At 35.7% G+C, this 26,779-nt stretch overlaps 3 protein-coding genes across 5 annotated transcripts; 2 read left to right on the plus strand and 1 right to left on the minus strand.

Annotated features, from left to right (window-relative positions):
- The first annotated feature begins 238 nt into the window (after positions 1-238).
- Positions 239-4,706, plus strand: rdm1 (RAD52 motif containing 1). 3 transcript variants are annotated; one of them, XM_048197663.1, is made up of 7 exons: positions 239-526; positions 1,587-1,766; positions 1,907-2,029; positions 2,150-2,312; positions 3,636-3,734; positions 3,820-3,899; positions 4,159-4,706. In XM_048197663.1, exons 1-7 carry the CDS (start codon positions 422-424, stop codon positions 4,249-4,251), a joined length of 843 nt encoding a protein of 280 aa, XP_048053620.1. In that variant the 5' UTR covers positions 239-421; the 3' UTR covers positions 4,252-4,706. The 3 variants fall into 3 exon arrangements, with proteins under 3 accessions (XP_048053620.1, XP_048053613.1, XP_048053631.1); XM_048197656.1 differs by lacking the exon at positions 239-526 and adding an exon at positions 1,194-1,307; XM_048197674.1 differs by lacking the exons at positions 239-526; positions 1,907-2,029 and adding an exon at positions 1,194-1,307.
- A 2,769-nt stretch (positions 4,707-7,475) lies between these two features.
- ifnphi3 (interferon phi 3) lies at positions 7,476-10,197 on the plus strand. The gene is made up of 6 exons (XM_048162399.1): positions 7,476-8,040; positions 8,142-8,282; positions 8,367-8,453; positions 8,657-8,803; positions 9,659-9,754; positions 9,850-10,197. Exons 2-6 carry the CDS (start codon positions 8,154-8,156, stop codon positions 9,955-9,957), a joined length of 567 nt encoding a protein of 188 aa, XP_048018356.1. The 5' UTR covers positions 7,476-8,040; positions 8,142-8,153; the 3' UTR covers positions 9,958-10,197.
- A 9,009-nt stretch (positions 10,198-19,206) lies between these two features.
- Positions 19,207-20,784, minus strand: ifnphi2 (interferon phi 2). The gene is made up of 5 exons (XM_048162413.1): positions 20,142-20,784; positions 19,960-20,046; positions 19,704-19,850; positions 19,513-19,611; positions 19,207-19,405 (listed from the first exon to the last, which is right to left on the minus strand). The coding sequence occupies exons 1-5, from the start codon at positions 20,268-20,270 to the stop codon at positions 19,316-19,318; spliced, it is 552 nt and encodes a 183-aa protein (XP_048018370.1). The 5' UTR covers positions 20,271-20,784; the 3' UTR covers positions 19,207-19,315.
- Between the last annotated feature and the right edge of the window lie 5,995 nt (positions 20,785-26,779).

Consider the following 26,779-nt stretch of genomic DNA (forward strand, 5'->3'; position numbering starts at 1 on the left):
ATGCAAAAGTTTTGCAAAAATAATAAATAAAAACTTTTGACATTTAAAAGCAATATTGTTCTACGATGCAGTGCTGCAGGTCTCTACATATTAAGATGATGAGACAAAATTCCATTTTTAAATGTTTATAAATGATGTTGGTTATTATTTTGAACGCTTCTAGAACGTTTGGAACGTTCGTAGATACTGTAACATAGCGGGAAATTCTCATTTGTTACATCCTTCCAGAATCCTTCCACTGATCCAATCACAGCGCACTACGTAATATGACGTCTAAGAGAGCGCGAAATGCAATTCTGTTTACGGAAGTCGTAGAGGAGATCCGTGCCAACTGATTACTAGCGTTTTAAATACATTTAAATGATTTTTTGAGGCAACAACGCCGTTTTCGAATGGTAGCTTTATTTAAAGCTATATCCCAATGGATATTGAGGTCGATATAATTGAGTTTAAAGTCCCTCTCGAAAACAACAAAACTATTTTTATTTGGGACATTCAGCCAACATTTTCAGAGGCCCACATTTATGTAAGTTAAAACATTATATTATTACATTTCTTCTTCTTCTTCTTAATAATAATAATAATAATAATAGCCTGGTCTTTAAGTCAGGTTATGTTTAATTTTCCCCAGAGATGTAGGCTACATAAGCATTATATTTGCATAACAAGACCTGAATTGCAGTTGAATTACTGTTTATTAAGCATAACCTGACTTCTTAGGAGTCGTGTATTCAGCATTTGGAGCTCTTTAGAAATTAGAAAGTCTTGGAAATGGAATTATCCAGGTTGAAGAATAATATCAGTTGATTATATTCATAAAATCAAATTACTCTGTTTTCCTATTCTTTCTAGTCTATTTGTTGGCGTGATTAGAGCTGATGTGCCACTAGGTGGCAGGGTCTGCTTCAATTCAATTCAATTCAATTCAATTCAATTGTGCAGGGACTTTTTTTAGTATACACATGCAGTTACAAAAAAATGATACTCAGCAAGCCATGGGCAACAGTGAAATACCTGTAGAAAAAGACCCTTAGATGGTAGCGTAGGTTGAGGGAGAAACAAAACTCAGCTGGAAACACCTCAAACTGGCACACATTTACGTATTTATGATAATATTGACTAATTATGTTGAGCAAAAATGTATGTACGTCAAGCAGGCAAAAAGCTCAATGAGATTGTGTGGTTTACAGGGACTCTCCATAGACGTAATGATTTTTAACAAACTGTATCACCTTACACTAAACCTGCCCTTAAATCTATTTTTTATTTGGGGCATTCAACCAACATTTTCAGAGGCCCACATTTATGTACATTAAAACATATTATTATTATTACATTTCTTCTTCTCCTTAATAATAATAATAATATCTTTTGATTTTCTAGACCATTCACCTGCTCTTTAAGTCAGGTTATGTTTAATTTTTGCACAGAGATGTACATAAGCATTATATTTGGATAACAAGACCTGAATTGCTTTGGACTTTAGGGATTTTTAGTCCAAAATCCCCAGTAATAGCATAAATGTGTCCAACTTTATTCTTAATTACTGTTTATTAAACTTCTCACTGTATAACCTGACTTCTTAGGAGTCCCTGTGGAGCGTGTATTCAGCATTTGGAGCTCTTTACCTTTTGAAGGTGTGTCCGAATGCCACGGTGGCAGAACCTGGGTTCTACGCAATGGTGAAGTTCTATTCATCAGTACAGGCATCCAAAGCTCAGCGGGCCACTGATAAACAGTGTCTTTTCCAAAGCTCTCCTTTAAAGGTAGCCTAATGTTTTACAGCGACAGATAAAGCTGTGATGTGATTTTTTTTTTTTTTTTTTTTACAGAGGGTATGAGTGTGTGAATTAAAAGTTTATTTTGCATATATATTTATTATTCTCTCTTTCAACCAACCCCTCAGGTCCGATTGAGCACAAAGCAGAATTTGTCCTTCTATAGCACTAAACCTCTTAGCCTTTCCAAATGTCACAACCTGGCTAATCACTATCTGGGCTTCGGCGGCTGGTCTACTCGCATTATCACTGTAAGCAATGCATCAATATGGGTGATATACACTAAACAGACTCTTCATTTTCCCCCCAAGGCTAAGTGTGCATCTGTTCATGGCTACTTTGTAAACACGTATTTTTTTGTGTTTCAACAGTTGAAGGACATCTCAAAGTGCGTGGAAGACGGGTGTCAGGAAGAAGCAGATGACCAGGGTGTATTTTTGAAATATGGCTGTATAGCAGAGTTGACCTTCCCACAGCATGGAGTGAGCTGTCAGGGGGTCGGTGTAGCAGAGGAGATCATTGACAACGATCGAGGTGATTTGGCTTGAGTCAAGCAACATGCTTGATTTTTTTTCTTTTTTTTGAGCACACCTAAATATATCTTAACATAATAGTACATAATTATAATCAGTTTTGGGGAAAGTTACTTTTAAAATGAATGAATTGCATTACTTAGTTACTTTATATGGAAAGTAATGCATTACATTACCATTACAATTTCTCAGCTGGGCTGGGCTTGCTTGTTTGTTTTTTAATAAGAAACAAACTAAAGTTCTATATTGGCAAATATAAAGGCCCTTTCACACTAAAAGTGACATGATTAAGCCTCAGGCTTAAAGAAATGCCAATCAATAATGGAGCTCAAACAAACCTTTCAGCTGTGCTGCCAATTCTGAATTCCAGAAGAATAGGATGGAGAAGGAAGTTCAACACTCTTACTTCAGTAATAAAAAAGGAGCCACAAATGTCATTTTTGCTTATTTGTATGGTTGAATTGGATTGTCAAAGGTCAGCAGCAAAGATAAAGTGAGATTAAATACATAAAGTATATTGTGTTATTTAACATAATTAATTATTGCAGGTTTGTGTAATAATCTGAGTTTGAATTTTACTGTTTTTATTCATTTTAGGGAATACTGAATCTGTTTTTGTGCAAGTGGGATGAGTAAATGCATGCTCACATTTAGTCTAGAATTACAATAACCATCATGTTCACACAGCGCACACATCGCCTCTGCTTCTTACTCCCGATTTCTCTCAACATGGGGACAGGAGAGGTGTCAGTCAATAAATGGCAAAATTTGTTTTGATTATTTGAAAAAGTAAACTCCGATATTTTGTTGTAAATTCGAAAGAAATGCATTACTTTACTAGTTACTTGAAAAGAGTAAATCTGATTATGTACATAACTCTCATTTCTTGTAATGTATTACCATGACACTGTTTATAATAATAATAAATATAAAAAAATAATAAAAATAATATTTAAATTAAATTCTTTAAATTCATAATTAAAATAATATTTAAAATATTTATCCTCTTTGTTAGTGAATTTGTTTATTTATCTTTTTTTCCCATTTATTTTACCTTGTTCTTGCCATGTAATAGCCCTACATGATGATGATATAGCCAAATAAACACAATATTGTGTGTGTGTGTGTGTGTGTGTGTGTGTGTGTGTGTGTGTGTGTGTGTGTGTGTGTGTGTGTGTGTGTGTGTGTGTGTGTGTGTGTGTGTATAAAAAAAAAAATATATATATATATATATATATATATATATATATATATATATATATATATATATATATATATATGTTAAACATGTTATAAGTTCACAATATCTGCAAATATCTTTTAGACCCAGAAGAAAAGCTGAGAAAAAGAGGGATACTAATGAAACGAGCCAAAGACAAAGCTGTGGTGGTTGCCTTTGAAAAAGTGCTTCTCATGATCTTGGGTAAGTATCACACAAACTATACAGCCATTATACAACACATTGCAGTCTGTGGTAACATCCATTTCACGTAATTAATGTCTTACAGGAAATGGAAAATTAGCAATTGAAATCAAGTATGATCCAGATGAGATCCTTCCAGAGGAGAACTCAGAAGGAGTCATAAAAGTTAGTGTTCCTTCAAGTTGTTTGAACTTTGACTTATCAAATTTCCATTCCATTTACAGAGAACTAAATTTTAAACTTGTCATCATTTTGCCTTTTTATTAGAAAAGCTTGTATTATGTATTACATTTATTCTAATTTAAGTCTACTGAAATCAGTTCATACGTTTTGCTATGAGGAACAATTGCTATAAGGAACTGTAAGGTCAGTGGTTTAGTAAAAGCTAATCAGAAAGCTAACTAATAATTACTTTATTTGCCAGGTAAATGACATCTCCTGGAATGAGTTTGAAGGTGCTGACAGTCATACTGAGGATGATATCCCATGGGACCTCACTGTGGACCTCCCTCATTGACAACCACTCAGCTTTCTCGGCCCACACAGTGGCCAATATTTTCCAGAGAAGTGACCAAATGATACACGTTTTCTCTTTAAAGTGTGGTATTGACCATAATGTCAAACGTGTGCAGCATTACGGTCATACTCTTTGGTTAACCTCTTGATTTCAGTGCAGCTGACCCCAGATTCCTCTTCTCTATTTCCAAAGCAATTCTCAGTTTTTTTTGTGTGGCTGATACACCAAGGCCACAGTCAGGTCAGATGTCAAGCCAAAGAAAGTCATGCCATTTCAATTGAGGGAAGCCCAAATGCATCACCCTATAATTTTATAAACCTATACTGTGACCTTAAAATTTGTGTCACCTTATAATACATTAAGGTTGTAGTATGTTGTCTTTAAAAGGAGTTTTGTGTGTTGTGGTTATGATTTTTCTCCAGTGTTAAATAAAGTATATATACAGTGTATCTTAATCATATTATGTGCCTCCCCGTCATTGCTTTTGCTTTGCTGCTGTTGTTCAGTTGGCTGCCTATTCTTTGTAGAATAGATGTTAATCATGTGTTTTGGGTCTTAGAAATGGAAATATCCAGGTTGAAGAATAAAATCAGGTTACTCTGTTTTCCTATTCTTTCTAGTCTATTTGTTGGCGTGATTAGAGCTGATGTGCCACTAGGTGGCAGGGTCTGCTTCAATTCAATTGAATTGTGCAGGGACTTTTTTTAGTATACACATGCAGTTACAAAAAAATGATACTTAGCAAGCCATGGGCAACAGTTGAAGACCTGTAGAAAAAGACCCTTAGATGGTAGCGTAGGTTGAGGGAGAAACAAAACTCAGCTGGAAACACCTCAAACTGGCACACATTTACGTATTTATGATAATATTGACTAATTATGTTGAGCAAAAATGTATGTATGTCAAGCAGGCAAAAAGCTCAATGAGGGTGCTCAACCACACACCTAGAATGTGTGGTTTACAGGGACTCTCCATAGACGCAATGATTTTTAACAAACTGTATCACCTTACACTAAACCTGCCCTTAAATCTACTCATCACAGGAAACCTTTGGAATTTCAAATAAAGAAAAATGTTTTGGTATGTTTTTAAGTCATTTGGTTTACGAGGACACAGGAAGTGTAATACCCATGTCATTATACACATTTGTATCCTCATAAACCACAAGAACACAAACACACATTTCATTCTGCATTAGATCAATCTGCGTGAACTGAAAATGTGTATTACAAAGATCCCTTATTCCAATGGCAGTGACAGTTTTAAATAGGATTATTTTAAAAGATATAAAGATTTTGCTTTTGTTGTCATGATATTACACACTCTTTCACTTGTAAGTCATCAGCCTCATGATGGATGGAGATACGCTCCTGACTATCTGTCCATATGTGGAAGATTACCACTTTTGTCTATTTTTCTTAGCCAATCAGAATAATTTTAAGCTAAGTAATGACGTAGTTAGTAGACTCTGTTAGAGTATAACTGCTGTGGAAATGTGATTGTACGCAGAGCGGCCTATAAACTCCTTGTGAGACTTGAAGCTGGCTTCTGCTGATGAAACTGCAAACTAATCTTCAGTAAAAATTTCTTCAATTTATTTTTTAATCTCTGACTCTGGGTCTTCATTCATCATATCTGGTCTTTTGGGTCTTTAACTGTAAAATTCTCCTACAAGGCTTAAACATGCATGTATGTATTTGTCTTTTTCATGCCAGTGTCACAACATTTCATGCATCTGTAAAAAATGATGTGATCTATAAGTCATAGCAACAATAATTTAACCAATTTCAACTTCATTTTTTAAAGTTATACAAGATTTAACAACTTAAGTTCAAAAACTTAAGTTTAATTGCTGCCTGAAATTTGTAAGTTGACATAGGGGGACATTTTTGATGTACTAAATGAACATAATAAATAGAAAGGCCTGCAAATTACAATACTTCATATTTATTTACTTGAATTTCTAACCCTTTAAGAATGTTAGTTAATGTCACTTTAAGGAAAGTTACAAATCGAAAGCATAGAAATTAGAAGATAGAATGTGAATTTCCACATTTTGGCAAATTAAAAAGTCGAATGTTCTAGTGTTAACACAGTTCTACTGGATTTGTTAAGGTTTGTGTGTTTGACTTAGACAGGGCGTGACACTAATAACCTCTTGTTTGGTCTAAGTCATAAACTCGTGTTGATGAGTATGTTATCGGTTCTGAGAGAGTGATTGTATCTCTTTCTGATCTTAAGTCTCCCTGAGGCGCTTGGCTGAAACACCAGCTCAGTGCTTGATTCCTCTTGCCCTCAAACAACCTCATACAGTGCTATTTTTACCATAGGGAGGGGCAAAAGTGATTTTTCATGATTACAGCTTGATTCACTCTTTCACTTCCCTATCCTCATTTTCACTTTCCAAGGTATGCCAGTGGGGTTCTCTATACCCACGAGGTTGAAATATACCAGGCATTGTATTTCACTAGAAACAAACCAAGTGTAACGATAAATCTTTTTTTCTTTTCTTTTCTTCTTGCAAACCACAACCAAAAAGTGCCACATGCCATCTTGGGCAATCCCAGACTGTTGCGTAATTCTTTTGTTCATGTCTCAAAATTAAATTAAATAACTGCCATATGTTATAAATTGCACCTTATTATGTTATGTTATAAATTTGACTAAATAAAAGCTACAAGAAATTGTTATAATATTATCTGGGGGTTATTAAAATATTCATTATTAAAAATTTTCACAATAAATATTGATCTAAAAAGAAGCCTAAAATCAACATCATTCAACAGATTAATTGTTTAAAAAGCTAAAAATTAAAATCTGAGAGCATTTGTGACTATGGTATGGTTTAATACCGCAGACCGAGACCAATATCAAAACCAGAGGCAAGAATCCTGAGACCAGAAATACCAAAGAAAGGATCTGTGATTTCAGGCACATTTGGTATTGACCGTACAGTATGTCACAAATATACAGTACAGTGTTATGAACATAATCTTATGGTTATGGTTAACCTCCTAATTTCTTACTTAACTTTCCTCTTTTCACTCTTTCTATACCAGAGTCTTTTTGATGGTTTTGAGTGTTTGACACTTGACTCAAGGGAAAATTTGAATAAAAAAGTAATTCTCATCACATTGAGAGACGGTAAAATTTAAGCCTAATTATGAACACATGATCTGACAACACAATCTCACGACAATTATAGCCTACTTTACGATTCGGTGAATTGGTTTCGAATTATTATTTAGATTGGATACGTTTGAAAATGTTTTTGTCGAACAGCTCATCTGTGACTAAGCCATCATGTAGAATAAATTAAGTTGTCAACAAGTTCTCGTGAACAAAGACATGTGTCAACATGCCACAATGTGCATGTTTTAGCTCAAAAATATCACTACTCATCTACAATAATTACTAATACAAAGGAATGTATTTGATTATTTTATTGGGTTTCGTTTCACCTTGGGCTCTTAGATACCATATCAATCTTTTTAAGATGAGTTTATAACACGTCTTGTAGCTTCATTCATAAGGGGAAATCTCATTTGGGATACACTAGAATGAAAGATGCAATTCAGCATTAGAAAACTTCACAAACCGCTAAGACGGTTGAAGTTAAAGACGTCTCGAAAACGGAAAGTCATCAATTGCCCCCTATTTCGGGTGCAACGTTTGGAATTACGCCTTTACTTTTCGATTTAAAATGCAGTATATAACCTTCAGACCTACTGTGAGTAGGATATCACTTACCAACAAACACAACTTGTAAAGGATAAACAATTCAGCGAGGTAAGCAGTCAAATTGTGGCTTATAATTAATCTAATTATTTATTTCTTGAAATTGGTGAATCATGTTGCTTTAACCTCATACGCTCTCCGTTCCTCTATAGACATCTTTCAGAATGGACTTTCATCGTGTGGCTTGGCTGTGCACCTTTTTCTGCTTTGCGCAGGTCTGGTCATTGCCAACAAGAAACTGCATCCTTCGGAAGGACTTGATGAAGAAAACCTGTACATTTATAGAGACTGCGGTAAGAATTGTTGCAGAGAATTTTCAAGGTTCAACACAATGCAAATATATTCTTCAAGTTTAACTAAATTAAATTTTGTTTTAGGGTGGCCTTTTCCCTTCGCAATGCCTGGACGACCACGTTTCCATATCTTTCCCCCAAACTGTGTTTGAGTCCAGCAACACGCTTCAGGTAAAAAAACTTAGATTGCCCTTTTTTAATTTGCACTATTACACTCTAAAAAGAATCATAGGGGAACCACTTTTGGTGCTATAGCAACATATCTTTAAAGGTGCTCCATAGCACCTTTATTAAATGGTGATATTATAACACCATTTTTTTAGAGTGTAGGTTGTATCTGTGAGTTTACTCTTCATCTCTTACTGTTTCTGAAGGTTACTGGTGTTGAAAAGGCTGTTTACCAGACACTCCAGAATATTGACGCACTGTTTGAGGACCACACTGTTCCAGACCAGTGGGATGAAGAAAAAATGACTGACTTTCGAGGCATCGTATACCGGCAGATTGAGGAGAGCAAATGCGTAAGTTTTAATGTCTTAAACTTCAGAAATCTCAACTTTGTTCAAATTAGGCTATATGTGATTAATTTATAATTAAATTATAATTATATTAAATTATAAAAGCAATTTGTGGACCTGCATGTTGTCTTAAAGCTGCCGCAACGAAAAACAGTCATTTTCTTTAATTGTAGGCCTATATTCCTGAACTTTTAGTATCAAAAGCTTTATATTCAACATAAAATTAATAATGAAGTTCTCTGAACAGCTTCAAAGACATTTTAAGATGCATGAAGCACCAAGAAGTAGCACCGGCCATTACTCAAAAATATTTGACCGCATGGTGCCTCAACTGACGAATCAGAATCAAGTATTTTCAGAGAGCTGTGTAACATGAATGTTATAGAGATGGGGCAAGATGCCCCTTTAAGAACAATGTGCATTTACTTTTAAATTGTAAATGCAATTAACACTAGTGCTGAAGATGGCCCCCTTACTTGGGGCAATATTTTATCTACTTTTCACTTCAAAATAAACCTATTTTTACTCCACAAATCTAAAATCGTCAATGTGTCTACAAATCCTTCATTAACAAATAGACACAAAAACGTTGATGTTCAATGTCAAAGATCACTATTTTCTATAGAAACAAAATTAGATCAGTTAACCTCGATTTAGTTTCAACTGGCTAAATCTCATAAATGTTGATACTCTGAAATGACAAAATTAAAAATACCATATATCATAAAAAGGTTTGAGATTAGATTTTGTGTAATTTATGGTCAAGAAGAAAAAATATATGACTTTTATGTATATGTAAATGACTTTTAATTTATTTGCATTTAATATTTCATGCTTTCTGCATCTTCTCAAATGTAGATCATGAGCAAGTCTGAAGCGGAAGAGAATTTTCCCAGCAGAGAAGCCTCTCTTAAGGTTTACTTCGAAGCTTTATCCTCAACACTGAAAGAAAAGGTATGCTTGTGTCCCCAACCTACAGTATAACTTTAGTCATATCTTTTGTGTTCTATAATAAACATTCTAATGTTGAATGCTGTTTTTCTGTGCAGGATTTCAGTTTCTGCGCATGGGAAATCGTGAGAAGTGAGATTCTCCGCACCCTGAACTTCATATTGAAGCACAACTCTGACATCATGTATGAATCTCCACAGCTCTAGATGCTTGTTTGCATGCTTATTTATTTATTTATTTATTTATCTATTTATTTATTTATTTATTTATATATTTATTTATTGCCTTTGTGACTATAGAGGTAACCGAAATAACTGTCACTTTCACTTTTGATTTGTTACATCACCATTTCCATTCAGCACTGGACAGTTCACTTTTGAACACCTCTTTATTTATACATTTAAAATGTTGTATTTTTGTATGTTTTTTGTAATTTCTTAATAAAAGATGCATTTTGAATACATTGACCTCTCAGAATCTTGTGTTATCACAGTTTCATACTTGGTGAAATATCTGAATGAAAGAGATCAATGCAGATGAATAAAAAAGAGTGTTATGAAAAAAGGGAGGTAGGTGGATAAGTAAATGTGAAATAAGATACACCTGCGAAATATTAAGGTTGATATTTAAACAGCTCTCTCATTCTCCCTCTCTCTCGCTCTCTCTCTCTCTCTCTCTCTCTCTCTGTGTGACCTTACACTTCGATGATGTGACCTTATACATTTGTGCATCTATGTAGCTGTTTGTTCCAGCAGAAGTTATTTCTAGATTTACATTATGCTATACGAGATCCAAATAGACCTATTCTAGCGATCACACTTTAACCACATATCCTGTGTTTGCAACATTGTTGCAAAATAACATCCTGTTTTTGTCTTTTTCTATGTCTAGAGCAAATGCAAATTTGTTGTACCCTATGTTACAGCATGATATCATGCGCTGCATGCGCTGCATGGTCACAGATATAAATAGCCTCTTCTGTTTCATATATTTCAGCTCTTTTGCCCTTTACACTTATATTCTAGATTTCTGTAAGCACCAAGATGTCAGTTAAGATGAATCTAAGACTGCAGTCTTATAGATTTCTATGAGACTTATTTAACCAGTTTGACTGTTTAACTGTTATCATTGAGCAAACTTGGACAGAAAAGGAGCAGCTGAAGAATGAATGTTAACAGACATTGAATTTAAATCCTTTAAACATTGTTCTTTTTATACAGCAGTGGTAGTTCTGGTTAAACATGAATGTTTTGAGATCAGTAAACTCTTATATGGTTGTAACAGGTGAGGATATTTTGTTTAAATGGCTGTGAAATGGAAAATGAGGGAAACATAGCTACAGTATATGTCACTTTTAAAGAATAAAAATATCAAATTGTTTATATCAAATATAAAAATATCAAATTCTAAAAAAAAAAGTGACATCTTCCCTTAAAGTGGAACTCAGTAAGATTTGCGAAGCTCCCCCTACAGGTTCCTTCAGTGAATCACACTGTCATAAATACTCCAAGCGCAGCTCTGGACTACAACGACTACAACGCTCACCAGCGCAGTAGTTTTGCAAATACAGTACAAGAAATCTCGATGGAGGTGGGTAATTTTCGAAATTGTCTTATAAAGTCATAATATATACATTGTTTTTGAATTACCGTAAAGCATTTTGTCACTCTCACGTGAACGTGAACATGAGGCGAGATTGTGTCGGGTCGGCGAAGCTCAACTTGCAAGTGCTGTTTTCTGGCGTAGACGTGCCAGAGGGGGTTAGTGCTCACCTCAAACACACCACTACAAGTCAATTAACCATCGTAAGGACTTAGAAAACTATTTATGAAGGTAAAAAAAGTTACTTAGTTCTGCTTTAACTTGGCATTCATGAAAATGCCATTGTTCATTGTATACAGCAACTCATACGGCCTCATTTATAAAATGTTGCATAGAAACTGTCCTACATCTTATGATCATTTCTCAAAAAATGTGCGTAGGCTTACACTCACACTCTTCCAGATGTTAAATTTATGAATCGCAAATGATTTGTGTGCAGCTGAATGGTTTCAGATCTCTGCTTTAACTCCGCCTACTGTCATAAGATCAACGTCAACATCCAAATCCTTTACTTGAGAATGAGAGTTGCAAGAATTGCTTAGATTTCCAAGTACCTGCAGTACTCCACTCTGCCACAAGGAAAATTTCATACATCTGCTTAGACCTATGGCTTAGACCTTGACTTGGCGCTAAGCAAATTTTTTTTTATAAATAGGCTCATATGAGATGAGCAAAATCTGCACAAAACTGATCACCGGTGATCACTGCGAGATGCATGCTGGTTATGTGTCTAAGTGTGGTCCAACTTGCTCTAATATCATGCGGACATGTCAAAAAACTCTAGCAATGGCGAGCCGGATGTGTTGGATTCTGCAGTTGCTCTCCACCAACTGAGCGGGTCAATTATCTGATCACTGATTAGGGCAATTCAAAGGGCCCTGGAGTCTGAACACACACTGGCCCCTATTTTTCTGTATAATTGTGGTATTTAAGTGGTCTTTTCGCACAATAATCTATTAAGCACACTATAATGAATGCCCTCAGACTGTGGCAAGTACGTGTGTGTGTCCCCTTAAGACGTTCGCGGGTTATTCAGAAACACGACACTTCAAAGTTCTGACTTGTTGCACGTCAAGTAAGAGATGACAGACAAAATTGGGATACCAAAAGAGGAAAGTGTTGAAGCTATGAAGCTGTTATAATTAACATTTAGAAAACAGAAATTCCATCAATCACACCTATGTTTATCCACTGGAAGTTGTAGTAATATTTCCAAGAATGTATGTTTTTCCATGCAATCCAGCAATAGTAATGAAGCATTGAGCTTCAAAAAAAGATGAAAAATTACCAAGTTACATTAAAACTAGTCCTGTGATGTAGGCTATTTCCGAAGCCTTGCAACAGCTTTCTCTGAGGATTCGATTGAAATTTAATCTGAATTAATTGTCTTGGGTGAGTTTATGATATACTGTAAGCATTGTAATGATGTCTGATTCGTGTGAATCACTTGTTTGAGTCGGTTCAGTTCAAAGAATTTGAGGATCCTGTTGATAAAACCAATCTGAATGATTCATTTGAGAATAGAACTTATTTGGTTCTCGAGTTTAACTCACTGATCCAATGTCCTGATTCAATCCTGTCACTGTTTTAGCTCATTTCCATGCTTCTTTCTGGAGCTGCTGATGTGTGAAACTCAGCGAATAATAATAATAATAATAAAGTTAATTGTTTTTCTCTATATTTTATTAAATATTGTGCAAAGACATCCAGACAGAGATTCAATAGTGTCTGTGTTTGAGAGAGAAAGTGCAATGGTCTTAATTACTTGAACTAGTTAATTGTATATAGTTATAAATGCATAATTTCAGTTTATTCATTAAACTGCTCAAACGTATTGCTGTATTGTCTCTCTTATGGATTATGCTTTATTGTTATGCTTATTGATAATGATTTTTGTTATATGCAGGGATCACCACTGGTCCCCTCCAGATTTTCTTATAGGTTTTTATAATTTTTTTTTTTTTTTTTTTTTTTGAAAAAGTTCTGCATTAAACATAACTTGACAATACCCCTTGTCAAGCTATGGCCCTGGGTGGAGTCTTGGGGCCTAGAGTACAAACTAGCTAGGGGGCCCAGAAACCCCAGTGGCACCCCTGCTCTCGCCTACATTTCAGACAAGGAGCACCTCAAACAAGCATACTTGTTCACGACTGCATGGGTGCATTTATGTTGCCAAGGTTTTTTTATGTTTTGTTTTGTTTTGTTTTCCCTCTCTGTCTCTGGCTGCGTCTGAAAACTGGAAAATGCTGCCTTCGGAGGACACATTTCAAGGAAGGCATCAAGGCATATCCGAATCCAATGTTACCTTCACTTCCTGTTTGCTGAAATACCTTCATCTGATCGATTTTTGAAGGCAGCATAGATGAATCCTTCGCTGCCTTTGATATCCCACAATGTGTCCAAAAGTTGCGTTTGTCAGTTTGTGTGTAAATGTACATTTCTGAAAAACATTTTTCCACTTTTGATGTCATTTCTAGCAAGAAATTTCTACCGTAGTAATTAAATATTTGTTTAGTTCTCACCAAAGCTCGTGCTGTTTTGCTGTAGATCATTAAACTCTTATGCTGCCTCAGAAGTCTGTCCGAAATCAGTTTCGTGAGGTGCCTTCATGCGTCATTTCCTGATTGCCTGCCTAGGTTTTCAGATGCAGTCTCTCTCTCACTCTGCTTGCTTAGCACTCGCTAACTGGCCACAGCTGGTGCTCATCATTGACACAGTTTCACTTCTCCCACTTGTGTTTTGAGAGATCCTTAATTTTGTTGAATGTGAGAACTTGTGTACTCTTCTGTTGTGAGTTAGCCTATTAGTGTTACCCAGTACTCATTTTTTGACTGTTCAGATCATCAAATAAATTTAAATATGAATCAAATATAACACAAGTAAACACAACATGCAGTTTTTAAATGAAGGTTTTTATTAAGAAGGGAAAACAAAATCCAAACCCCCATGGCCCTGTGTGAAAAAGTGCTTGCCCCCCCCTCCCCCTGTTAAAACATAACTTAACTGTGGTTTATCACACCTGAGTTCAGTTTCTCTAGCCATACCCAGGCCTGATTACTGCCACACCTGTTCACAATCAAGAAATCACTTTAATAGGACCTGTCTGACAAAGTGAAGTAGACCAAAAGATCCTCAAAAGCTACACATTATGTTGAGAGCCAAAGAAATTCAGGAACAAATGAGAAAGAAAGTAATTGAGATCTAATTTATAAAGCCTTGGGACTCCAGCAAACCACAGTCAGAGCCATTATCCACAAATAGCGAAAACATGGAACAGTGGTGAACCTTCCCAGGAGTGGCTGGCCGACCAAAATGAAATTACCCAAAGAGCGCAGCGACGACTCATCCAAGAGGTCACAAAAGACCCCACAACAATATCCAAAGAACTGCAGGCCTCACTTGCCTCAGTTAAGGTCAGTGTTCATGACTCCACCATAAGAAAGAGACTGGGCAAAAATGGCCCGCATGGAAGAGTTCCAAGACGAAAACCGCTGCTAAGCAAAAAGAACATAAAGGCTCGTCTCAGTTTTGCCAGAAAACATCTTGATGATCCCCAAGACTTTTGAGAAAATGCTCTGTGGACTGACGAGACAAAAGTTGAACATTTTGGAAGGTGTGTGTCCCATTACGTCTGGTGTAAAAGTAACACAGCATTTCAGAAAAAGAACATCATACCAACAGTAAAATATGGTGGTGGTAGTGTGATGGTCTGGGGCTGTTTTGCTGCTTCAGGACCTGGAATAAATGGAACCAAGAATTCTGCTGTCTACCAAAAAATCCTGAAGATCAATGTCCGGCCGTCTGCTCGTGACCTCAAGCTGAAGCGAACTTGGGTTCTGCAGCAGGACAATGATCCAAAACACACCAGCAAGTCCACCTCTGAATGGCTGAAGAAAAACAAAATGAAGACTTTGGAGTGGCCTAGTCAAAGTCCTGACCTCAATCCTATTGTTGACCTTAAAAAGGCGGTTCATGCTCAGAAATCCTCCAATGTGGCTGAATTATACAATTCTGCAAAGACTAGTGGGCCAAAATTCCTCCACAGCACTGTAACAGACTCATTGCAAGTTATCGCAAATGCTTGATTGCATTTGTTGCTGCTAAGGGTGGCCCAACCAGTTATTAGGTTTAGGGGGCAAGCACTTTTTCACACAGGGTCATGAGGCTTTGGATTTTGTTTTCCCTTCATAATAAAAACCTTCATTTAAAAACTGCATGTTGTGTTTACTTGTGTTATCTTTGATTCATATTTAAATTTGTTTGATGATCTGAAACATTAAAGTGTGACAAACATGCAAAAAAATAAAAAATCAGGAAGGGGGCAAACACTTTTTCACACCACTGTACTTATTAATATAGCTACTTTATATTATTAAAAACTTTTAAACAGTTAAAAACTTACAGCACTTAACTGAAGCAAATTAGTATTTGCCATATACCTCAATAAAAATGGTGTGATACAAAAGAAAATTCCCTCCAATTCTAAAGCCATGGCAAAACATAGTGAAAATTCAGCCCACATGTCAAATCTAGCCATGTCAGCCATGTCATATCTTGGCCAAATGTGACAGCTATCTTCCACATTTGACCCAAAAGTTATTTAGCCGCTTGTTTGGGTTTTTGTCTTCCTGACAGGTCAGACCATTACAAATTAGTCGATTGTTTCACCAATCATTATTACATATTCAGGTCTTTAGCGACCCAGATCTATTTCTAACATGGATGAATCTCTAACTGCCACAATAGTATAAAATTCTTCTGATATTTTAATAACAATTACAAATGAACAAAATAAAGCATTTTTGTTGCCTTTTCAATCTTTGGGTTAGCAGATTTTTTTTTTTACTATTATCATTGTTAATTTCTCCAGTACATTTAGCATCTGGCTCATATTCACAATCTCAGCCATATTCTAAAAACTATCATTTTCAATATTTTCATTTTCAAAATTTCGCTGATAGCATCTTCACCAGATCCACTATCAAGCGACACTAATATTTGATTGCGTATTCAGAAATTGTTCTAAATCACCAAGCCATTAAAGTTTTGCTGATGATACTTGTGTATTCTTTTGTTTTATGCCTGTGGGTAATTATGAGTGAAACATAATTTCATTGTGTATCAGCCATCACCATCTTGAGGAATAAAGGTGAAACACATCAGAGATTGAATTATTGCTGCAGAAAAAAATATACTTACACTATTACATTCATTGGGTCACTGGTGACCCTATACACTTTTTTTATAATTGATAGATTGAAGAATACTGAAAAAGTTAATGTCTATCTGTAAAAACTGAATGAGGTGGAGGGTAGTGAATTCCTGATGGACAAAATTTATAGGCCCTAAATAAGTTATTTAATCATTCTCTGTATTCACTTATTCATTCAAGAATGACACTCCGCTACTGTGTGTTGCCTGGAAATGCGCACAGTTGAGCCAATAGGTGGAGCTTGACATCCAGATCCCCCGCTCTGCACATGATGGGCTTGAATGTCCAGCTTCACCCTAACACTAAAGTTCCAACCATTATAGGTACACAGAGGGGGTGCTGGACTATGGCTATGTCCAGTAGCGGTATTAACATGAAATGGCACAGTATCTTTCGCACAGAAGCCATTGACACAGTGGCACATGCTTAGGCACATGTCACATGTAGGTGACATGTCTGGTTTTTATTGGCATGTGCCAATGGATAGTGGAATTGTGACATATGTGCCAATGGATTGTGTCACGTGCCACTGACAATGTTGCGGAACATGTCACCGTATATGTTGTGGCACTTCCATATACTGACATATGATTTGAGCAGCTATACTGATGTAATTGTGACACAAAATCCTAAATAAATAGCCTCATTTAGTGGGGGTGTTTTTTTAACATATCAATTAAACGTATTTACAAATATTTATTTTTCAAACATGTAATCAGGTTGTGGCACTTCTTTATTTGAGTGGCATGTACGTGCCACTGAATGTTATGTTATACCAGTAGGCCTACTGTATATTGTTGATAACGCAAATCCCCCATTCTAGGAAACACACAAAATGTATCATGGGTCATTAGGAATACTGCATTAACAGTCGCATCCGTTACTGTAAACCTCTATTTTTGCATGATGGTGCACACCAGATTGAATGTATCTATAGACTTACTCTGCATTGTAAAGAGCCAGTATCAAAGTCCAGCACATTCTGAATGGTTTTTTATAAAGCATTTCAGAATGGTAGGTGTCACTTTGTAATGGTTTGTGGCATTTCCTCTAAAGCTAATTTACAATTATATGAAATGATTGGGAAGTGTCGATTTGTGATTGCACATACCCCTGCTGGTCACTTTAATTAGAACGTTTCACTTTTTTAGTTGTGGCCACCAAAAGGGTTAGTTCACATAAAAATGAAAATTCTGTCATTAATTACTCACCTTCATGTCGTTCCACACCTGTAAGACATTCGTTCATCTTCAGAACACAAATTAAGATATTTTTGATAAGATCTGATGGCTCAGAGAGGCCTCCATAGACAGCAAGATAATTTACACTTTCAAATGCCCAGAAAGTAACTAAAGATATATTTAAAACAGTTCATGTGACTACAGTGGTTCAACCTTAATATATTGAAGCGACGAGAATACTTTTTGTGCGCCAAAAAAACAAAATAACGACTTTATTCAACAATATCTAGTGATGGGCGATTTCAAAACACTGCTTCATGAAGCTTCAAAGCTTTACGAACCCTTTGTTTCGAATCAGTGGTTTGGACCGTGTCTCAAACTGCCAAAGTCACGTTAAGTGTTTCAAACTATGGTTTTGAAACGTTTTGAAATTTCAATGGTTCACGTGATTTTAGCAGTTTGATACACACTGATTCGAAACGCGTCAAAGTTTCATGAAGCGGTGTTTTGAAATCAGCCATCACTAGATATTGTTGAATAAAGTCATTAATTTGTTTTTTGGTGCTCAAAAAGTATTCTCGTCACTTCATAACATTGAGGTTGAACCACTGTAGTCACATGAACTGTTTTAAATATGTCTTTAGTACTATTTGGGGCATTTGAAAGAGCTAATTATCTTGCTGGCAATGCATGCCTCACTGAGCCATTTTATCAAATTTATTTTTTATCAAATTTTATCAAAAATATCTTAATTTGTGTTCTGAATATGAACAAAGGTCTTTCGTGTGTAGAACGGCATGAGGGTGAGTAATTAATGACAGAATTTTCATTTTTGGGTGAACTAACCCTTTAATTCCAAATGACGCAGCTGAACTACCAGTCCTATGCCAACTGGAAAAAAATGTGTATTTGTGTTTTGGAAAATGTTATATAAAAGCATTTTACACTCTACTGTCTGGATATCACAGCTTTAATTTTACAGCAATACAGCATGATACTTGAAACAAGGGCACTCTTGCTTTTGTGATATTGTTCAGTTGCAAGTCGCAGCTTGTAAATTATGTGAAGTTCACAACGTAATTTCGGGAGGAGTGAACCCATCTAATCTTTAAATTAGTGAAACTCAAACATAATCTCAAGAGCAGGGAACCCTAATCTTTCAATTACATCCAGAGCATATAAGCAGCTACTCACCCTGCTCTGGCATCAGTTGTTTCGATATCCCTCCACCTCCCCAACTCCACCACATAAATTAAGCATCTCATCTATCGTACTCCTCTTTCATGCAATAGTAGTCCCTGGGGGGTATATCCAAGCTCGAGTTGAAGCTGCTTCCTCGAGCCCCTCCACAGCGGACAGCAAGCCAAATACGCTTAACCTTATTAGCTTAAAGATTTTATGAGGAAACGAACTCGTGAAACTCAGAGATAAACTTGTCTTCAGTTGCATTGAGTGTTTTATTGAGTGTCTAGTACAGTGATTTAACAGTTTACAAATAAATCAAATAAATAAATAAATATATATATATATATATAAATAAATAATAAATACACAAATAAATACAGAGAACTACATTTTGAATGATTTAAGCTTGAGGATGTCATGGAGAACACACAGGAGCTCCTTTCGAACCACCTCCCACGCGCAGACACTGTTGTCCTGATTGAGGAAAAAAGACAAATTATATATTATTAGTAGGAAATGGGATGAAGTAACAGTGCATTGTAGTTTATGTTATATGCATACTGAAATCTGCAGAAGGCTACCTTGTCTCTGAGGAGAGTGGCCAGTTTATCAAAGAAGGTTTTCAGAGCATCGTCTCTTGCTGGAAAATCATCCACAGGTCTGTGCGTTCTCCCCATAAACTACACACAGAGGAGAAATATGACATAATTACAGGCATGATTCATAGATTCATCTATAATAGCCTATAACAAGAAATGTATTTCGAACTTACACATTTTTTCTCGCCAGTTAAACGGTGAACTATGTTTTGGAAATGCTCCACTTTCATCTGGTCCCAGGACTCTGGATAACTGTCGTTAGCAAACAGGAAATCAATGTGCTCCATGATTTTATAGACTGCCTTTGCTACACCGATGTTCTGAAAATTAAACATATAACAAGTTAGAAAATATTACACATGCCCTGGCAAGTATTCCTCAGAAACATATAGACAATTAAGGAGCTAATCTGGTGTGTTGTTAGTTCACCTGACTGGAGTCATTTGATTGCAGTGCAGATTTCGGGAAGGTTATTTTGATGTTTTCTTTCAAGCATTCACGAGGAAAAAGACCTCCCTATAAGGAAAGACATAAGGACATAGCCACATAGGTAAGGCAGGGAAAGGAAATAAAAAAGGGAACAGAAAAAAAGAGAAGAAAACTCAACTTACCATATTCTCAAGTAGACTGTGAGTTTCTTTCACAAGTGTCTGCCGCAGGATGCACTTTGTTGGCATTGAGCAAATTTGGGAGAAAAAAAGGAATGGACTCAATAAAGCAATATATTTCCAAAGTGCCATTCTGTAGCTATAATATGAGACCAAAAATCTGAAAGATGATTCTAAGTGTCCAAGTCAAAAGTCAGAAAGACGATGCTGAGTGTCCAAGTCAAAAAGTTAAAAAAGCTGTAAAGTAGTCACTCAGTCACAAACGGTGCTGAAACGTATTGAATAGATCTTTCTGAAGACATGGATGCAAACTGGTCTGTTTATATACTAAAACTGTGTGATGAATGGAAAGAAAAGCCTAATCATATCTGGAATTTTTTCTTGCAAACCACAGCGTCTTTTTCTCACTGCGCATCTCCCTATATGCTGTGGCTAAGAGGATGTGGTCTGTCTATCTATCTATCTATCTATCTATCTATCTATCTATCATATATCTATCTATCTATTTATCTATCATATATCTATCTATCTATTTATCTGTCTATCTATCTGTCATATATCTATCTATCTATCTATAGAAATCTATGAAACTCTTTGAAATGCTTTGTTTGAAAAGTGTGCTTATGCCATATTTCTTTAAAATAAGTGCCCCTTGTTTTGATTGTTATATAATGCATCTTTGTTATATACATCTAGGCTATCTAACATTTTTTTTCTCTCAGACAATTATAGACAGCACTAAAGTTTTCATTGTCAGGTAAAATACTCTTTATCTTTTTAAGAAAACAGAATATAGCCTATTTAGAATGAATTGGTTCTTTGGATTATTACCATCTGGGGTTTTCTTATAGGTCAACCAAAAACCCACCACAAACCGTAAAATGGGAGAAAACTGTAGTAATAAAAGCCGTTGAGTTTCACCTTGAAGAAAAAAAAAAAATGCTCTGTCAAAACGAAAAGGAAAAGTGAACCCAGCCGCCCTGTCTTAAGTTTAAATGTACGAGCGTTTTTTAATTACAGTATGTATTTTTATTACATTGATTATATGCAAATATAATTGCATCTTTAACAGGAGACCGAAGGGTTGTATCATACGTAGTAAAGTGTTTGCCCGCGAGAGGCATTTTCCTTTTCATCTCAACCCGAAAAAGCTGGGCATTCCCACTTCTTTCAATGAACGGGTGATTTCTTTCATAAAACTGATGAGAAAAAAATTTTCTCAGATGGGAAAGCAACCCACATCAGCGAATAATACCTACCAACGATCCACCGCATTTAATTCATTTCCTATGCAACCCCCAGACCACACGAGCATACTACACACAGGAGCTCGCGCTCTATGAATTCGATTCTGCCGATTCAGCGCGTGTGGCGGGTTGTGTTCCACGCAACTAATAATGAGTGTGCTCTTTATTAATAATACCCACACCGTCATCATTCATTAGCGGAATATTCCATCTTCACCATTGTTAACGTAATTACCTGAAATTAGCTATTATATTCAGTTAGCCTTTGCTGTTGAGTATCTGGAAAAAAACACACATAGAAAATCATAATGTGCTTGTGCCTCATTATGGAACTGAACCTGAGACCAAATGATTTAAAACAAAACCAAGGTTCCTTTATATGCATCATCAGGTAATTGTTAAAAGGACAAACAAAAGAAATAAAGATTGCGTTGTGCTATGGATATAGTAGTGTTGTATAGGCTATGAATAATTTAGTTATGATCTAAGAAAAATGTAGGCTACTTGTTGTAAAAAATAATAGGCATATAAAAATAATTGTCAATAATATTTAAATGGCTCTGAAATGCTTATAAAGGATTCAAGATAACCACTTAGACAAGTGTAGGCTATAACATTTCCTAAAATATTTGGTGTAGAAACAATTTTCCCTATAAATTGCAAGAATATTTCGCTAAAAAAAAGAAAATAAATAAACTACAAGTAACACGTAACTACAAGTAACTGAAATACTAATTGAAACGTGAAATTTTGAAGTAGAACGACTGAAATACTATTTTATCATAAAAATTAAGGCCTACTCGATTTATTTTTTATTTTTTTTGTCTTTGTCACATTTTGCATTTCATAACATCGGAACTAATTCATTCTCTTTTCTGCTCTTAAAACTGGGTAAAAAGTGTAGCCGACATCTTTTTTTTTTAATTAAGCAAAAAGACAGTTACAAAAGAAGAAAAAAGCAGTGACAGTTATATACATATACAAACACAGACGAGGACAGGAGAGAGAGTAGGCTATTATAGATATATGGTTGTAGTAGTTTCAGCAGGTACAGGTAGGCCTACAGAGATCAGTTAAGTCAATTTCATGAATTGTACTAGTGATTACTGTTTAGCTTTCCTTGTATTGTTGTAGGGAGGAAAAAAGAGGAAAAAAACTGGAAGTGGCTGCCCTCGGTGATAAATAGACATCAATACATTGTAATGCAACAACAACAATAATAATAAATAAATAAATAAATAAATAAATAATAATTGCAGTAGCCATTGGTGCTGGATTGGAAGTAATGGCAGTAGCATTGGTAGTGATGATAATAATAATAACGAATAGTAGTCAGTGAAATGATTACAGATAAATCCATAACCCGCTAGGTTCAAAAGCCACTCCATCCCCGGCGGCAAGCACAATCGATAGGCCCGTCCATTCAACCATCAAACCCGCCTCTGATTCGCCTTATCTCTCCTTCCCACCACCGGACATACCAGACTCTCGTGTCAGTGCCAGGCACCTCCAGTCAAGGTTCACCTAGTCTGGGTGTGACCCAGCAACTGACTATTCGTATATGTATTTCTGGTGTTCAATGTATCAGTTGAGCCATTTTAAATTATATTCTTTGGGCATAACTGCGGTGTGCCCTAGCCAGCTCCCTAGCCAGAGACACCGCGTTCAACCCAACAGAGGTTTCTGACCCAGAACACCGGCAGTGGTGGCAAAAGAAGGAGGCAGGCAACGCAACAACAACAACAACAACAAAACAACAATAGTTTACCGACACATTTTACAAATAAATCTTAAAGCACCAAGAAAACATAAGCATATGAAAGAAAATCATAAGATTAAGAGTAAAACATAGACATAAATGCGTATAGTAGCCTACTGTCGTGCAGCTGATTTGAGTCGACGCAGTGGGAAACGCGGGTGAAATGAGCCACGACAAGGAGATTTGTTCACACAGTTTACTGAACTTCTGCACAGATGTGAGTCACAGTTCACAGCGCACTGACCAACAGTATAGCGTTCATGAACACACACTTTGTATGAAATTATATGAAATTGCTCCGGCAATTTCATATAAATCGCGAGCGACCCCAAAAACTAACTAAAGTTCTGTCAGAATCACTATCGTCAAAGATGACTGGCATTTCCGAGCAGGTAGAGCAGCGATAACCCCCCTTAGGGTAAACAGAACAGAACCAAGTATTGCAATATCATTAATTTTCTTAATGACAATAATTAACATAATTGAGGAATGAGTTTGATCAAAAGAGAAAGGCAAGTCCTGACTGAACAAAGGAGGAGCTGGGGATGGAGGAGGGTAATTAGCTCCTGAGCAATGCGGCAAAGCTGCTGATAATACTGAATGGACCGTAATATGTATACTAATGTGGTGATAGGCGTCGTGTAGGTCAATAGGTCAATGTGAATCTGCTGATGCAAGCTTGACTAATGTGACCTGTCTATATGCTCTAAAGACTGCGTAACTGAACAACCTATAAGAGATTAGATCACAGTAAGGCTAACTAAAATACTTAAAGGGATCATGTTCTCTTTTCTACAATATGCAGTTGAATAAAATATATATATAATTCTAGATAACATTTATTCATTACTCACAACAGCTCGACTTGAAATGGACAGTTCATTCAAAAATGAAAATTCTGTAATCAGCTACTTATTTCATTCCAAACCTGTATGACTATTTCTTTTTTAACACAAAAGATGTTTCAGTTGTTTTTTTACTTTCACTGTATGGACAAACACACTGAGACAAAATATCTTCTTTTGTGTTTCACAGAAAAAAGTTTGATGGGCGCCCCGATAAGACTTTGGCGCCCCCCTTTGACAAAAGTACAAAGAAAAACAAACATGTTTTCACCAGTTAATATTACTTTATTAATGTTTTTACTAACGATGATTGATTATTTATGGCATGTTTTAAATTTATATAAATAAATTAATAAATATTTTAAATTGTTTTTTTTTTTTTTTTTTCAAAATGACAACAATCTGTTGCAAATTACCTCAAAAGAAATATGAATAATTAATCACAACTAGTTATAATTAATTATAAATATTTGGATCAGTTAATAAAATTAACTTAATGTAATAAAATTAATATTAACCTGTTTGGCCAATGAACACTCAGTGTTAATTGTTTATTAATTTTAAGGAATGTTCATTTCCGGGTTATGGGAAATAACAATCTTTTTGTACAGTATACTCAGAGCCTGTAGTCAGGATCGGCATAATTAGGGACTAAAGTATGAGCATGAAACACGGACAACTTTACGTTTGACATGAACGAGACTTTATTAACTAGACTAAACACTATACTCTAACATCCACACATATACATGCATACAGTTTATCAAGGGAAAGAGAGATCTGAAGCAGAATACAGGAAAGCAAGAAGTTATAGCATTGTTTGAAATTCAGCAGATCAACAGCCTTGAGGGAACCATCAGTTTAGGTCTCGCGCACACTTCTTTTAAAGGGGGTAAGGATACTTAATTTATCTAATAATGAGACTAAGTTTAATACTTACATGTCTCGCCCATTTGAATTAATCTATCCTGATGCAATTTGTGGAGGCTCCCGTTGATCTTTGCTGATGTTGTCTTGATGAGAGAGAACCTGTTGGATTCAGAGGATCTTTGGTGAATGGAAAGACAAGGCTGCAGCCTGGCACAAGCTTGGGGGTCCTTAAAAGACTTCAAGCTCACCATCGTCTTCACATCAGTGTTTTCTCAGTGAAGGAACTGGTGTAATCTTGTGATGAGTGACTTTTAAAGTGCAGATGCCACATACTCTTGAGGTGACTAAGCCAATAGGAGTTGGCTTATTTGTGCTCTAGCAAGAGATTAGCATAAGACATTGCATTGGATGTTTGAGAGAAGAACCTTCTAGATTCTTTTAATACTAATGTGGCAGAGTTAGCGAAAAGTAATGTAAATTAACAGGTCGAGAGTGAAGATTGGAGTCCATAGAAACCAAACATGCTACCATGTGATTTTAGTTTTAAAAGAAAAAAGAAAACTCTGAAACATTAATACACAAGAGTTAAGAAGAGAGAATTAATACATAGGCCGACTCCTGTAAATGGGAAATCATGAAATGGGAAAATTGGATACATGTTTATACACTTCTCAAATGGTTATATATGATAAAAAGTGTTTATTTGTCCTTCTCAACAAGAATTAATTCACAAGTTTCTGCAAATTCTTTCTGAGCATAAACCTTATCTTATGTTAGCTGCATTTGGGGTGCTAGTTGCAGTTTAGGGGGAAGGGTTCACAGAACTTTGTTGAGAGAGTGAGTTTCTGGATAATTCATTAAATATAATGAATAATTGTGTCTGATTGGTCCAGATGCTACACGTTTACTGTATGTAAAACTTTCATTCATGGAGATTACATGGACAATATGCCATGGTTTAGTGTTGGAAAATATAGTTTTAAAAGTAAAAAAAAATAAAAAAATAAAAAAATCACTTTAATCAGTAGATGGCTGCAGAACTCCACTATTTGCTATTGCTATTTGATATGCTATTTGACTAATTGAAAGACATCTTTTCATAAGTTTTTCCAGTAGGATTCATATCTACATATTATGAAATCACTATTATAATTAAAGCTGCAAGTAGCATTTATCAGGGTTCAAGCATTTAATGCCTTAAAGCACATATGTGTAAAAAGATGTTAAGTTTTATTTAGCAAGCATGTAACCAATTAAATCATTGAAAGTAAAGACCATTTTCAGCCAAAACAGGCAATTTACCATTGAAAATATATGTTTTTTAAAGCTTTTTAACAGTTCTTTTTGCCACCTATGGTCCGATCTCCATAAAAGTTGGCATGCTTCTTTAGCGTCATATGCTGCATGTGCTCACTTAAAGGGTTAGTTCACCCAAAAATGAAAATTTAGGTCATTTATTACTTACCCTCATGCCGTTCCACACCCGTAAGACCTTCGTTCATCTTCGGAACACAAATTAAGATATTTTAGTTGAAATCTGATGGCTCTGTGAGGCCTGCAAAGGGAGCAATGACAATTCCTCTCTCAAAATCCATAAAGATACTAAAAACATATTTAAATCAGTTCATGTGAGTACAGTGGTTCAATATTAATATTATAAAGCGACGAGAATATTTTTGGTGCACCAAAAAAAACAAAATAATGACTTATTTAGCGATGGTCGATTTCAAAACACTGCTTCATGAAAAATCGGAGCATAAATGAATCAGTGTGTCGAATCATGATTCAGATCGCGTGTCAAACTGCCAACGGCTGAAATCACGTGACTTTGGCGCTCCGAACAGCAGATTCGATACACTGATTCATTTATGATTCAAAGCTTCCTGAAGCAGTGTTTTGAAATCGGCCATCACTAAATAA

The sequence above is a fragment of the Megalobrama amblycephala genome, linkage group LG1 (genome assembly GCF_018812025.1).
Source record: "Megalobrama amblycephala isolate DHTTF-2021 linkage group LG1, ASM1881202v1, whole genome shotgun sequence".
Lineage (NCBI taxonomy): Eukaryota > Metazoa > Chordata > Actinopteri > Cypriniformes > Xenocyprididae > Megalobrama > Megalobrama amblycephala.